The 14,754-nt window shown below is 36.7% G+C and overlaps 1 protein-coding gene across 1 annotated transcript in view; it reads right to left on the bottom strand.

Moving 5' to 3' along the window:
- Positions 1-14,754, bottom strand: part of MALRD1 (MAM and LDL receptor class A domain containing 1) — a 515,151-nt gene that overhangs the window by 167,198 nt on the left and 333,199 nt on the right. The window contains exons 30-31 of the mRNA XM_043884605.1: positions 12,750-12,878; positions 2,145-2,306 (exon numbers count right to left, since the gene is read on the bottom strand). Of these exons, the coding sequence (XP_043740540.1) occupies positions 2,145-2,306; positions 12,750-12,878 (291 nt within the window). The remainder of the gene's footprint in view (positions 1-2,144; positions 2,307-12,749; positions 12,879-14,754) is intronic.

The following is a 14,754-nucleotide window of genomic DNA, read 5'->3' as shown; positions in this document are numbered from 1 at the left end:
TATATTTGTTGATTATTTGAATTTGTTCATCTGTGAATTGGTTATGCAAATCTTCCCTGGTTGGTAAAACTACCATTTCTAATAAGTCTATAAGAGTTACCTACCTATGTACTTGCAATATGAAAAGAAAAGAATTTTCAAATCTATTATATGCCTGTTGATTTTGTTTATGAAATTTTTAGACCATAGTTATAATTTTATATCTTTAAATACATGTGGTTTATTTATTTATTTATTGTAGCTTTTGGAAGGTAGATACTTCTTTAAATTGCACATAGCTTACCCTGTTTTCTTGCAAGAATTTTATTATTTTAATTTGTTGTATTTATATTATTAATCCATTTAGAATATGTGGTTGTATATGAAATATTTAGAAGAAAAACTAGAATTTCATTTAATTTCCTTCCAGGTAAATAACTAGCAATGCCAGCATCACACTAAACAATACATCTTTTTCCCAGTGAATTAACCTTTGTTACATACTAAACTCTTCTAATTATTTACCCAAGTGCCTTAATTCTCTATCCTGTTCCATTAACCTATCACCTGGTATATACTAATCTCATCTGTTTTTCAAGGAAATAAAAACTTGATGAAAGGCAGAGGAAATACAATTTGACAGGTCAAAAGGAATAGAAATATTCAACGTGAAGCTGAATTAGGAAACAGCTTTAAACAAAAATGCACATCCAAGCTGTAATTGAAATCATGATATTTTCAATCTGTCTGGAATATATAAATAATAAAAATACTGTTTTCATTTATTGGACATAAAATGGCTAAGCCAATCTTGAATACCTTTTCTATGAAAAATTATTTTAATTCCATGTAATCTTGTTCTTTTTCATTGAGCCTATGCTTCAATTATTTTGGGGAATGTTGTATTAATTAGAGTTCTCCAGAGAAACATAGCCAATAGGATATGTATAAACTTAGCAAGGCATTTATTAAAGGAACTGGCTCATGTAATTATGGAGGCTGGCAAGCCCCATATTTGCAGAAAGAAAGCCAAGAGGGCAGTGAAAGTCCAAAGGCAGTCTGTTGGTGAGTTATCTCTTGCTCAGAGAGGCTGGGCTTTTTTGTTCTATTCATGAGTTCAACTGATTGGGTGAGGCCCACCCACTGTATGGCGTGTAACCTGCTCCAGTTTCACCAATTTAAATGTTAACCTCATCCCAAAACACCCTCCAAGATGATACATAAAATTAATCATCACAATTTTTAAGATGATTTTTTTTACCTCAAAGGAAAGCTAGATTTTAACCCTAAGAATAATTTTGTCCCTAAGAAAATTTATCACTGAAAAAGGTTATTTTTAATTCCTAAGAAAGTTTGACTCCTAAGAAAAGTGTTAAGCGTCAGGCAAAATTTCAGGTTGAAAGCAAATGAGAATACACGTTTACTTCTTCTCTGACTCTGTTACTTGTAAACCATTTCAGATCACTTTACTCTTAAGCCACCGGCAGGAAGCAAAACTTGTTCAGGGTTTACTGATGCTCATTCCTTCTATCATCGCTTACCTTTTAAATCGCTACCTCTGTACTTCAGAGGGTCTGGAATGAAACTGATGGCCAGCTGGCTATCACTGTGGTAGCATGCCAACTGTATTCTTTTGTCTACTGTATGCGTTAATCTGAACATCCCCTACTTGTCCCTGCCCCAATTAAGAAATTTTAAGGTCATCTTTGTTGTTGTTATTTAGTTGCTAACTTGTGTCTGACTCTTTTTGCAGCCCCCCAGGCTCCACTCTCCATGGGATTTCCTAGGCAAGAATACTGGAGTGGGTTGTCATTTCCTTCTCCAGGGGATCTTTAAAACCCAGGGATTGAACCCACATCTTCAGCATTGGCAGGTGGATTCTTTACCATTGAGTCACCAGAGAAACCCTGGGCCTTTGGGGTACCATAAATAAAATCTGAGTTTCTTAAAATATGAGTCAGGGACTTCTTTGTTGTAGCAATATCAGTTTTAGGTCTGTTAAGTAATTCAGGGAATAACCAGAGGGAACTAACTCTCTTTTCATAAAGGACACTGAGTTCTATCTCCACAAAGACACAAGGAAGGCACTCTGACGTTCACTCAAATAGTTAAAGCAGATTACCAGCCAGTGAACTCTTTGGCCTGGCTATGTCTCCTAGATTTACCTGGTGTGTGATCAGGGTCTGGACTCAATGCTTCTGTAGGAATTTCGCTGCCAATGACCCAATCCAAGTCATCTTGAGAATCTTGAGTAAGATGGCAAGCTGCGGTCCAGTTTCCTGAAGCTGTTTCAAAATTGCAGCTCCCTGCTGTGCCTGTATACTGGCCTAAGGAAACAAAAACAACAATGGAGTGTTCTGGAAATGTATGTCACACTTGATATTACACTACATTTGTGATGCTTTGAAATTATTAGTTGCATATTATATTATTTAAAAATTTAAAGAACCATGGCATTTGTATTCATTGGAAATATCAGTTGTACACTGAAGCTTTTTTTATCACAGAATCTAGAAGTGCTTGAATACTGTCATTTAGCCATTAAGGATTTACATGGATTGACTAGTAACATTTAGATGAGAGATAAAACTGTATCTATACATGAAGAATGTATATAACATTATGACAATACAGATAATTCAGGTCAAATAAATCAATATTTCCAGTTGTCTGGATGATTAATGCAGTCCCTCTGTCCACTGTAGTGCTTGAGCAGCATGGACCATTAGAGAGGAAAAGTCAATAATTAAATAAAAGTTGCCTTTGGGAGAAGTAGTAAACAGGATGCAAACCCTCTCTGCTACCATACCCATCACCCACATAAACATTTCAGAGCCAGTCACTAAATAATAAAAGAAGTTCTCTTCTAAAAGTGTTGATTGGTAACTCATTAAAAAATTAAGTTGTTCACAATGAGAAAAATTACTAGATAATAACTGATTGTCTACTAGTTAGTCATCTATGAAAAGTGCCATCATAACACCCTGATATCTGCTTTCATTTTTCTTTAATTTTCTTTTTGCATAGCAGTTATTATTTTTGAGCATTCACTGTAAAACTGTGTTACAGAGACAGAATGAATTATTGGATGGTTTAATCAGTATGAATCAACTGAGATTGTCATTGACTGTTTTTTTCTTTTTTGAAAGACAAAATTTGTATTATTTTAACAGTTCTTCTCCAGATGATTTCTCACTCTGAACTTTTTCTTAACATAAAACTATTATGAGCATGTATAGACATATTGTCACAGGAAAACTTGCTGTTAAAGTGGATGCCAAACATTAGGTATTCAAAGCTTTACTGTTTTTATAGAAAACTTTCTGGATCTCAGAGTATTTTCATAAAATATCAGCCTTTTACTTCTCAGGCATGATTGCATCTTATTTCTATAAACTAGAATCATTTTTAATTGTGTACATTTTTTTCATTCATTCTCCATGACTTATGATCCATTGGTTTTTACATATTTATTTATGGGCACTGTATATCCTTTTTATGTTTACATGCCAGTATTATTTGATATAGATAGGTCTATACCATACTTAGCGCAATATGGATAAAAGTGAGGAATTTGTTTCTCCAAGTGTTTAGCTAACCAACTGCAAACATCCAGAATCTTCCAAGGTTACAGAAAAGACAGCCATTGTGTGTTTATTAGAATGAAGTCACATACAGGTTCTACTGTATTTCTGTAACAATAATTATTCTACATCCTTTTTTTATTCTCTGTGATCACCTTTGCCCTAATTCTTCTACTCTATTTAATATTAAACTTTATATTTGATTCTTAAGATATCTACATGATCAGGATTCATTTTGTTACACTTCAGCCTCTCTAACTTAAATTATGTCACTTTTACTTTTCCCTTTTCTAGGGCTAATCTTGCTAATCAACTGTTTATCAAGCACTGCTATTAGCATTCCAAGGCTTCATTTATTTCAAAGTCATACAAAGTTTCCACATCTTTCAAACACACATTCGTTACTAATTCCTTTCTCACCTTACAGAGGTAGCTAGGGTGCCCCTCATGTTAAATAAAAAAAAAAAATCACATAAATGTTAAAAGTCTCACTCTGTATACCTTCATTCATTATTTCCCATGGCTTTCACACTTTTGTGCGAATGATCTACAAATCCACAGAATGAAATGCAGGTGTTTTTCTACAAATGTTTGTTGAATATTCTGCTTGGAATATGTGATTGTCATCTAAAAGCCAACAATCCTAAAATGAACTCATCATTGATCCCTCCAAATGGGTTCTACTCTGAAACTAATTTATATCATAGCATGAATCTTCTCTTTCTAAAGATTCAAAATTTGAAGTTATCTTTTGATTTTGCACTCTTATTTACATATCTAATCTACCAACATCTGTATATTCTCCCTTCGAGAACTTGTTTAATTCACTCCTTTTTGCAGCTCCACAGTCGCTGTTCTAGTTCCATTGGTTCAAGCTGCCAAGTTAAGAAGCCTCTTTCTTTACTGTAACCTTCATTTTATCAACCTCATAAACTCAAAATCCATCAATCATCTTTAAGACTTCTCTTCTGTTATTTCCCTAGCTCAAAATAGTCAGGTGTTCACATTATTTGAAAATGCCCTCAAGACTTCTAGTCCTGAGTACAATAACCTTTCTGTTGATGCAAGTTTTTTAAGGCTGAAATTTGTCTTGTCTTCAAACTGTCTCTACAAAATTTTTCAGTAAATTATTTCTTGAATAAAATTGACATTTTTTCAACTTTTATATTAAACTACTCTCTTATTTTTGCATAGTCTCTCCAGCAATTGGATGCTACGTGTCAGTCCTTCCTTTTCTCTCTTCTTCAGGACATAACTGCGGTTTTATTGAGTGAAGAACTGAAGTTTTATGAAGAGTGTCTGAAGAGTCAAAAGTGTCTGAAGAGTCACACAGCTGCTCCCATCGCTCCAGAGTTGGCTCACAGTTTATCTAAGCGATCGTGATGTAATGTTCAAACTTCCCTTGTCTTCACTGGTTTAAGACAGTCCTGGGATACATTTCTGACAATGAGACTTACTAGGAAAAAGACACCTAGGAAAATGTTTCTTTATTCTTAAAAATAAACCAAAAGGAAGAAAATCTATCTGTCCTTTCTAGGATATCATTGCAAAGATGCGTAAGAGGAGCTGACTTTATAAGACCGTCCATTATCTGAAGAAGGCAGAACTTAAAGAATTACGGAGGGCATATAGTTCTATACTTTTGATGACAAAAGTTACTAAATTAACCAACTCTAAATTGCTTTTGGACTTCTTGCCATTTAAGAAAATACATTTTCCTTATTGTCTGTATCAGAGATGCATTCAGTTTCAAGTACTGAAAACCCAAATAATAGCGTAAATAGACAAGAATTCATTTATCTCAATTAGCAACAGGTCAGGAAGGTGTCAGTATAAGGTTGGCATCCTGCTGTTGTTCAGTCACTAAGTCAAGTCTGACTCTTTGTGACCCCACGAACAGCAGCATACTAGGCTCTCCTGTCCTTCACTTATCTCTCAATGTTTGCTTAAACTCAAGTCCATTGAATCAGTGATGCTACGTAACCATCTTATCCTCTGCTGCCCCCTTATCCTTTTGCCTTCAATCTTTCCCAGGAGTCAGCTCTTTGCATCAGGTGGCCAATGTATTGGAGCACTACGGTGGTAGTTCCAGTGTGCAAAGTGAAGCACACATTTTCCAGCCTTCCTTACTGTCATCTTGTCATCCTCATGCTCATTCATGGTTGCAAGATGATGCTGTACTTCCCAGAGCCACAAATATTCACGGCATTGAAAGGAATGGGAAGAGGAAAGAAGAGAAAAGCTTTTTGCCCATTCTGTTGCTTTTTCTTTTTGAAAGTGACACTTTCCCACAGTTCCCATGTATATCTCAGGGGCCTCTAGTGGCTACAAAGAATATGGAGAGGATAGCATCTGGCTGGTTATAATGCTGTCCCAAGTAAAACTGGAATTCTGTTTTTTAACAAAAATATGGATAGGCAAGTAGCAGGGATTGCTCTACAGTCTAAACCTGTCAAGGTTCAAATTTCTCTACAAGTGTATTAATTTACCTTCTCTGCTCCATTCCATCTACCAAATAATACTTTTCCTTGAAAGTCCAACCTAGGTCCTATCTTTCCCTTTCCAGATCATGTCAGTTCTCGAGGTGTGTGTGTGTGTGTATGTGTGTGTGTGTGTGTTTTACTACAGTAATTATAGTTGTTACTATTTATTTAGCAACTTATTACTTATTGATTTTGCATTGTCACCCTAATTGTTGTTTACCACCACAGCCTGGTGTGTTACAGTCCATGGGGTTGCAGAGTCGAACACAGCTTAGTGACTGAACAATGACAACCACTGAATTACTATAAACATTTCCATGTGATCAGGTATTATTATGAACTGCATTACGTAAGCCATAATGATTCCACACTAATTATTGAATGATAGATGATATGAACAATTTGTAATATTTCTTGATGATTAATACATATCAATATTTTTGAAATGGTTACGGCTTTAGAAAAAATAATTTCCAAATTGTGAACTTTATCATGATTCCTTGAATGGATTCAAAGCATTACTAACACTCTTAAACAACTGGCATTTTTCCATTGGTACAATATTCAGCCATATGGTTGTATGGTCAGTACAAACATTAATCAACTCACTTATATTAAAGAGATGGCTCCATCATTAATTATTTTTAATTCTCACATCCACATAGCCACCTTATTTTGCAACACCATAATATATAACATGGGCTTCCCTGGTGGTTCACTCGCTAAAGAGTCTGAATGCAAGGCGGGAGAACCAGGTTCTATCCCTGGATCGGGAAGATCCCCTGAAGAAGGGCATGGCAACTCACTCAAGTATTCTTGCCTGGAGAATTTCATGGACAGAGGAGCCTGGTTGGCTATAGTCCTTGGGGTCACAAAGAGTCGGACACGACCAGAGTGACTAACACAACAATATATAACATGGGACTATTAAATAATTTCTCCTTATTGTGACATGGCTTCTTGGAAAGTTGTGTTCAAAAGAGTTTTGGAGAATCTGGGTACAGAGGGAAAGACTGTTGATAATGATGCTCATCACTGCAAAAGACAGGAGAGAATGTAACCGCCCCATTCTCTGCTTCCCTAGCCTAGAATATGAAGCACTCTTAATACATGTTTCAGGTAATACATTCCTTCCCCCCCCCCCCAAAAAAAAGGACATCTTTTCTAATGTAACTATTTCTTTTAAAAAGAATTGCTCTTCTTTCCTATCAACTATGCATTTTTGCAACAAGAGGTAGAGATGCAAAAGAAAAATTTATCTTTGCTCATAACCTACAGTCAAAATTTAGTCATAAGGAATAGCTGCATTTATTGTCTGATGAGTATAAAGGACATGTAAATAAGGCATTCACAATGACTGACAAATTTCAAGAGAATATAAAAACAACAGTATGAAAGAAGCTAACATTAATCCTCAAAGACTGAACAAATATATCCTTTACATAATCTCACTTAATTCTCAAAGCACTCTGTATGTTATTATATCTACTGTATAGATAAGGAAAGTGAGTCTCTAAGAATTTAAATAATTGCCCAAGAAATGATGTTCAAAGTAAAAATGAAGACTTCAGTTTAATAATCACAAAGGTCAATTCTTTCCTTATTTCTTAAAAGGTCACTCTGAAAATGTTCCATCATCCACAGTAGATCCTCTGCCTGCAGGAATCCCGTGCTGATGCCTCTACTACATCCAAAAGACTGAGGGAGTCAATCTGAAGCATCAGTGTTAGTTGCTCAGTCGTGTCCGACTCTTTGTGACCCCGTGGACTGCAGCCCACCAGGCTTGTCTCTCCAAGGAACTCTCCAGGCAAGAATACTGGAGTGAGTTGCCATGCCCTTCTTCAGGGGATCTTCCCAACCTAGGAACTGAACTCAGGTCTCCTGCATTGCAGGCAGATTCTTCACCATATGAGCCACAGGGAAGCCTTTGCAGAATCAGTGAAGTTACCTGAATATCCTTGCGTGCTTCACAATGTCCCTTTTGGATATGAACAAAATCTATCAAGATGTTTTAAGAAAAGTGGCCGTTCACTTCTCAACATATTTCTTTTAGTTTAATGAATTCAAATATTTCCTGCTGTTGTCCATCAAAGTCATGGGTAACACTAACAGACATGGGTATGTAATGGACTTCAGTTTTTGAAAATCAAAAATGCCTTTGTATGTTTTACATCAGTACCTCAAATAGCTGTGGGAAAAATAAAAATCATGTAAGGTACTCTGAGAAGAAAAATAAATGAAACAGAAAGAGCATAGGTAGCAGTCACACCTGAAAAACCAAAGGACTTGAAACTCTTTATGTTTTAAAAGTCTATTTTTATATTTTGTCTACAGATGTACAGACACATACACATTATTCTTCATATATACTCCCCAAATAACTGGTAGTAACTTTATTCCTGACAGTACCTGTCACATTTAAAGAAAATAACCAGGGATCTTTTCATTTACAAACTTTTTAAAAAGCAAAGAACTTCATATATTAATATATTTTCCCCTCTAATTATTTTTCCACAGTATAAAGTCAATTTCTGAAACCTAATACAATGTCTTATTCATTTTCATTTACCCAATACGTGAACCATGAATTTCCAAATGTTCAAGCTGGTTTTAGAAAAGGCAGAGGAACCAGAGATCAAATTGCCAACATCTGCTGGATCATTGGAAAAGCAAGAGAGTTCCAGAAAAATAACTATTTCTGCTTTATCATCACAGTAAACTCTGGAAAATTCTGAAAGAGATGGGAATACCAGACCACCTGACCTGCCTCTTGAGAAACCTGTATGCAGGTCAGGAAGCAACAGTTAGAACTGGACATGGAACAACAGACTGGTTCCAAATAGGAAAAGGAGTATGTCAAGGCTGTATATTGTCACCCTGCTTATTTAACTTATATGCAGAGTACATCAGGAAAAACACTGGGTTGGAAGAAGCACAAGCTGGAATCAAGATTGCTGGGAGAAATATCAATAACCTCAGATATGCAGGTGACACCACCCTTATGGCAGAAAGTGAAAAAGAACTAAAGAGCCCCTGGATTTAAGTGAAAGAGGAGAGTGAAAAAGTTGGCTTAAAGCTCAACATTCAGAAAACTAAGATCATGGCATCCGGTCCCATCACTTCATGGCAAATAAATGGGGAAACAGTGGAAACAGTGGCAGACTTTATTTTTGGGGGCTCCAAAATCACTGCAGATGGTGACTGCAGCCATGAAATTAAAAGACGCTTACTCCTTGGCAGGAAAGTTATGGCCAACCCAGACAGAACATTAAAAAGCAGAGGCATTACTTTGCCAACAAGGTATCCATCTAGTCAAGACTATGTTCCAGTAGTCATGTATGGATATGAGAGTTGGACTATAAAGAAAGCTGAGCACTGAAGAATTGATGCTTTTGAACTGTGGTGTTGGAGAAGACTCTTGAGAGTCCCCTGGACTGCAAGGAGATCCAACCAGTCCATCCTAAAGAAGATCAGTCCTGAGTGTTCATTGGAAGGACTGATGTTGAAGCGGAAACTGCAATATTTTGGCCACTTCGATGATATCAGCAAAGAACTGACTCATTGGAGAAGATCCTGATGCTGGGAAAGATTGAAAGCAGGAAGAGAAGGGTACAACAGAGGATGAGATGGCTGAATGGCATCACCAACTCAATGGACATGAGTTGTGTAAACTCCGGGAGTTGGTGATGGACAGGGAGGCCTGGCGTGCTGCAGTCCATGGGGTCACAAAGAGTCGGACACGACTGAGTGACTGAACTGAACTGAAGTGTTTAGAAGGTGGTTCCTAGTCCAATTTAGGAATAGGAATAAATGGAAGAGTTTAATTTTTATATAAACATTCTCAATATATGTATATTTTTACATGAGAGAAAGATAATTTACTATCTGTAATAAATTTTCTATATGCATGTAACAGCTGTCCCTTTTGTCCCACTGGATTATGTACCTCACTATCACCATATTCTTATTATTTTTCCTTTAGAACCTTCTTAAACTTTGCCAAATTTTTAATGTTTTTACTGGTGATTATTAAAGCTCTACTTGTCATGTCTTGTGGGGAGAATGGTGATTTCAAAATACTTCAGAGCACTGTTAAAGAACTCCATTGAAATCAATTCCTTACAGCCAATTAAAATATACATATATATATATATATTTGATTCATGTAAAAGAAGCTAAAAATAATACTAAGAACTATTAGTTAATATATTATAAATTTCATTGGAGAAAATATACAATATAGAGGAAACAATATTTTATAAAATTAAGATTATATATTGTAGTATTAGTAGTACAGTTTTAAAAAGTACCAACCATTTACACTTTTTTATGCTTGATTTAAAATGAAAAGATGGGGTGAATGTTGATAATAATATGCTAACTGAAATAAGCCAGTCACAAAAGGACAAATACTGTGATTCCACTTAGATGAGGTACCTAGAGTAATCAAGTGAATAGAAAAAAATCAGAAGGGTGGTGGTTGGGGGCTGAGAGTTAGGGAAAAGGAACGGCTGTTGCTTAATTGGCACAGGGTTTTAGTTTTTCAAGATAAAAAAAGTTCTGGTTATAGGTGGTGATGTTGGCTGCACAACAATGCAAATATACTTACTGCCTCTGAACCGTAACACTGAAAGGCAAGACTAGTACATTTTATTGCACATATATTTTACCACAAATAAAAAAATAATGGGTCCAAAAAGGATAAATGAACACTGCAGAAGCATTGTCACTGTACCATCTTGAAAACAATACTGAGCTAAAAATAAAAAACACTTAACCACGGCTTGAGTATTACTCCTTCCCAGTACATGTGTGATGATTTCCCATTTCCCATTGAGAAATGGAGTCTACACTCTTCCTCCCTTTGAATCTAGTCTAGACTTTGTTATCTGCATGACCATTAGGAAGAGTCAGGAGGGACATTCTGAAACTTCTCAGGTGAAATCATAAACACACTTGCTATTTTTCCACAGACTCCTGGGATGCTTGCTCTTGGAACATTCACATGTGTGAATGAAAAATGTTGCCTGCCACGTCCGTAAACAAAGAATGTTGTAGCTCTCAGCCACCACCCCCTCCCCCATGGTGAGCCCTGAGGGAACTCGGGGTAGAAACAGCAGGCTGCCGGCCCTCAAGCCCTCGGCCTCTGCAGCCGCCACAGCAGTGTACCCTGCGGGGACTCAGGATGGGAGAAACAGGTGGCACCCTAGAGAGCTGAGATGGATATCAAAAGAGTGACTTCAGTGAGCCCACAGTCTTGCATCTTCCCACACACAGAAAAGCACTAAGTTCCTTAAGATATCTGGTTTTCTTTAATTAACAGTAATCTTCCGATGTCTGGACTACCTTGTCTTTGTTGCAAAATTCCTACGTAATCTGGCTCTTTCTGGACCTCTTGGGAACACTCGCTCAGGGCTATCTGAGAGGCTGTCTTGTAGGCTTGAGTCCTCCAAGGAGTACTAGCAGCAGTAGAAGTATTTAGTAGTTACAGTAGTAGTGGTGGTGTTGGTCCCCCAGTTGTGTGGCCCTGTGGACTGTAGCCCGCCAGGCTTCTCTGTCCCTGGGATTCTCCAATCAAGGATACCTGAGGGGGTTGCCATTCCCTTCTCCAGGGGATCTTTCCGACCCAGAGATAGAACCCTGGTCTCTCACATTGCAGGCAGATTCTTTACCATCTGAGTCACTAGAGTCCTCCAAAGAAAACATAATTCTCAACTTTCAGGTTGCACGTTCATTTTTTCAGTCAATACATGGTAAAAGCCAACCCCGTGAAAGATGTCTGACTAACCTGTGATAGTCCAAGCCACACCAATTGCCCTAGAAGTTGATTCCATGCTGATCCATACGGAGAAACCAAAGAGCACACACGTGCCAAATAAATAAGAGATACCAACAACTTGGAAGCGCTCCTCCAGGTCTAGATGTCCCAGTTTGAGCCATGTGGATCTAAGACAAGCTGCCTCACTGATTCCTTCCTAAGTTACTGATCCACAAAATTGCAAACCAAATGAAACTTGTTTGGACCACTAACTCTTAGGGTACTTTGTTACACAGTAAATGCTAATTGCAACAGGTAGCCTGTGTGGTATATGAATTCTCATCAGTAAGATATATGAAAAAAAAATTATTTGGATTTAAGTATGTGCTTATGTTTTAAAATTACATACTTGGCTTTATACATGACTTTAAAAATCATTTGAATTAAAGTTTGAATTTTAAAAATGTGGCTCATGTATTCTTTTTCCAGTGCAATGTAATTAATAAAATTAATCATTAAACTAGCATTTATTCAAGGTCCTCATTTTTTGCCTCATCTATAAAATCAGCCATTGGTGGGGTGTGGGGCGGGGAGAAATAAAAACAGTAATGAGAATTGATGAAGAAATGTAGACTGCTAGTTCAATTTCTGACAGTTTGAATTCTAATTCTGCACACAGTTCTATACAATGACATAATGGGAAATTTTTGTCACACAATTTGCTATAGATTTGCTGCAGTTTTTAGTATGGGGATAGAAAGGATGGTAGGGCTTCTATTTAAATATCTTCAGAGAGAAGCTGGAAAATTATTTTGAATGTTCTAAGTCTACTCTAGTGCATGAAAAGAATATTTCTTCCCATTCACCAATGTCAATAAGTTACTTTACTAATACAGCGAAACTCTGTGCTGAACTGGGAGCATTAGAACAGTCAAATACACTTACCACAGCGAGTTTCATCAGACCCATCAGAGCAGTCTGGTTTATAGTCACAGACAAGGTGGGATGCAATACACTTCTTGTTGTGGCACAAAAAATCAGTGGCTTCTGGGCAACTCTCAGAAGTCTCTCCCACTGGAGAAAAACAAAGTAACAATCACAAACATCATTTTGTAATACTTTCATTATATTTCAATGCTCCCTTTTAATTGTTTTATAGATCCCACAGTCTTAGATAAGTTCAAGATTTGAATCATTGCCCAAGAGAGACTTTAGATGACTCCTCATCTCTCAGTCACACCTGGAACTGTTCAGCAAGTAATAGAAACTGCACTTTGAAAATATCTTTTAAGCAATCAAGGGCTGACCATTGTCTATTACATAAACCCAAACTCCCAATCAAGGCTTTAAAATCTTTTGGTTTTAGGCTCCAGCTTGGTTTTCCAGGTGCAACTCTTCTCTGAAGCACCTGCAGCTAAACTCTATCCTAGGACTGAGGGCTTTACCAAGATGCCACTTGCTCTGTGTTTTGCCATGTCCTCATAAATATTTCTTCCTTTGCCTGTAGTGATCATTCCCTCTTTTGGTCCTAGTGGTCTGTTCAATCTTAAGACCCAAGGAAACAACTTTTTTCTCTACTCTGGTCTCACCTTCTCTTTGCCATCCAAGCCTCAGGTTGGACACTCCTTATTTCATGCTGCCTAAGAGCACTTTTATTTCTATATTAAATGCTTACCACCTTGTATAAGAGCTGTTTACACATCTGTCTGTCCTTACAGACTCCAGGCTCTTTTGACACAGGATTTTTTTGCTGTATTTTTTGGGCCTAATACAGCACTCAGTATATGATTTGTGCTTTATAAATGCTAGTTATAATAATTGAAGGTATAATGGTATCATCTAAAGGTGACTTAGAAAAGCAGATTGATGGACTTCCCTGGTGGTCTAATGATCAAGAATTTGCTGGCAAATGCAAGGGACAAAGGTATGATCCCTGGTCCGGGGAAGATCCCACATAACATGGAACAACTAAGTCTGTGTGCCGTAGATACTGAGTCCATACTCTATAGAGCCTGTGCTTGGAAACAAGAGAAGCCAACACAGTGAGAAGCTGGCTCTCTGCAACAAGAGAAAGCTCAGGCAGCAACAAAGACCCAGTTCAGCCAAAAATAAATGAAAAAAAATTTTTAAAAGCAAATCAACATAGAATTTTCCAAGCAATTCACATGTTTGCATATAATTTCAACTGACACAAAGTCTAATGATAATACTTTATAGCTTCAAAATTATATACATTAAAGGTCTAAAGCTATTGTTATCAAATTCAACATATTAAATAAACCTCAGCAATTCCTTTGTTACATAGAGTACTATGGGTTTGGACCAGTGTGACTGTGGTGGGAGTAAGTCACTCAAAAATAGGCAGTATTTTCATGAAGGAAAATAGTAAATCTCTGCAGCTTTCATAAAAGTGCATTTCCATACTCTTTGAGTCATTTCCATAATATAAGTTAAAACCTGAATAATTTCCAGAAACAATTTACCAGTAAAATGGAGTCTAAATATAAGATTGAAGAGAGGGAACCTAAAAGAACAGCCAATATTCAGACCGTGGATATCAGTAACATGAAGAATTAAAGGTTATGTTCTTTGAGTGATGTAGAATCTTTGCCACATAACTTTCATTAACATTAGTGAGAACTTACTATTAACCCAGAGCAGTATGTGGACACTGTTCAGTATGCAAGTCTATGCACTGGAGATTATTTTATTTTTCTATGTCATAGGCTGTGAAGTTATATAATTACTCCACAGAGGAAATGTGTTTTAATTTATAATCTAAATAATTGGTTCTTTAGTTTTAAAAAAATGACCAAGAGAGGCTTCATCACTAAATGAGGCTTATTTCCTTAACAATATAGAATAGAAAAAGAAGAGAGAAATCATATGGTATAGTGAATTATAGTATAATTATAGTAAACTCTGGCATAGACCAGAGTATCTATGGTAT

The sequence above is a fragment of the Cervus elaphus genome, chromosome 23 (assembly GCF_910594005.1).
Source record: "Cervus elaphus chromosome 23, mCerEla1.1, whole genome shotgun sequence".
Lineage (NCBI taxonomy): Eukaryota > Metazoa > Chordata > Mammalia > Artiodactyla > Cervidae > Cervus > Cervus elaphus.
Note: the sequence above shows the minus strand (reverse complement) of the source record. Positions and strands in the feature narration are given on the sequence as shown.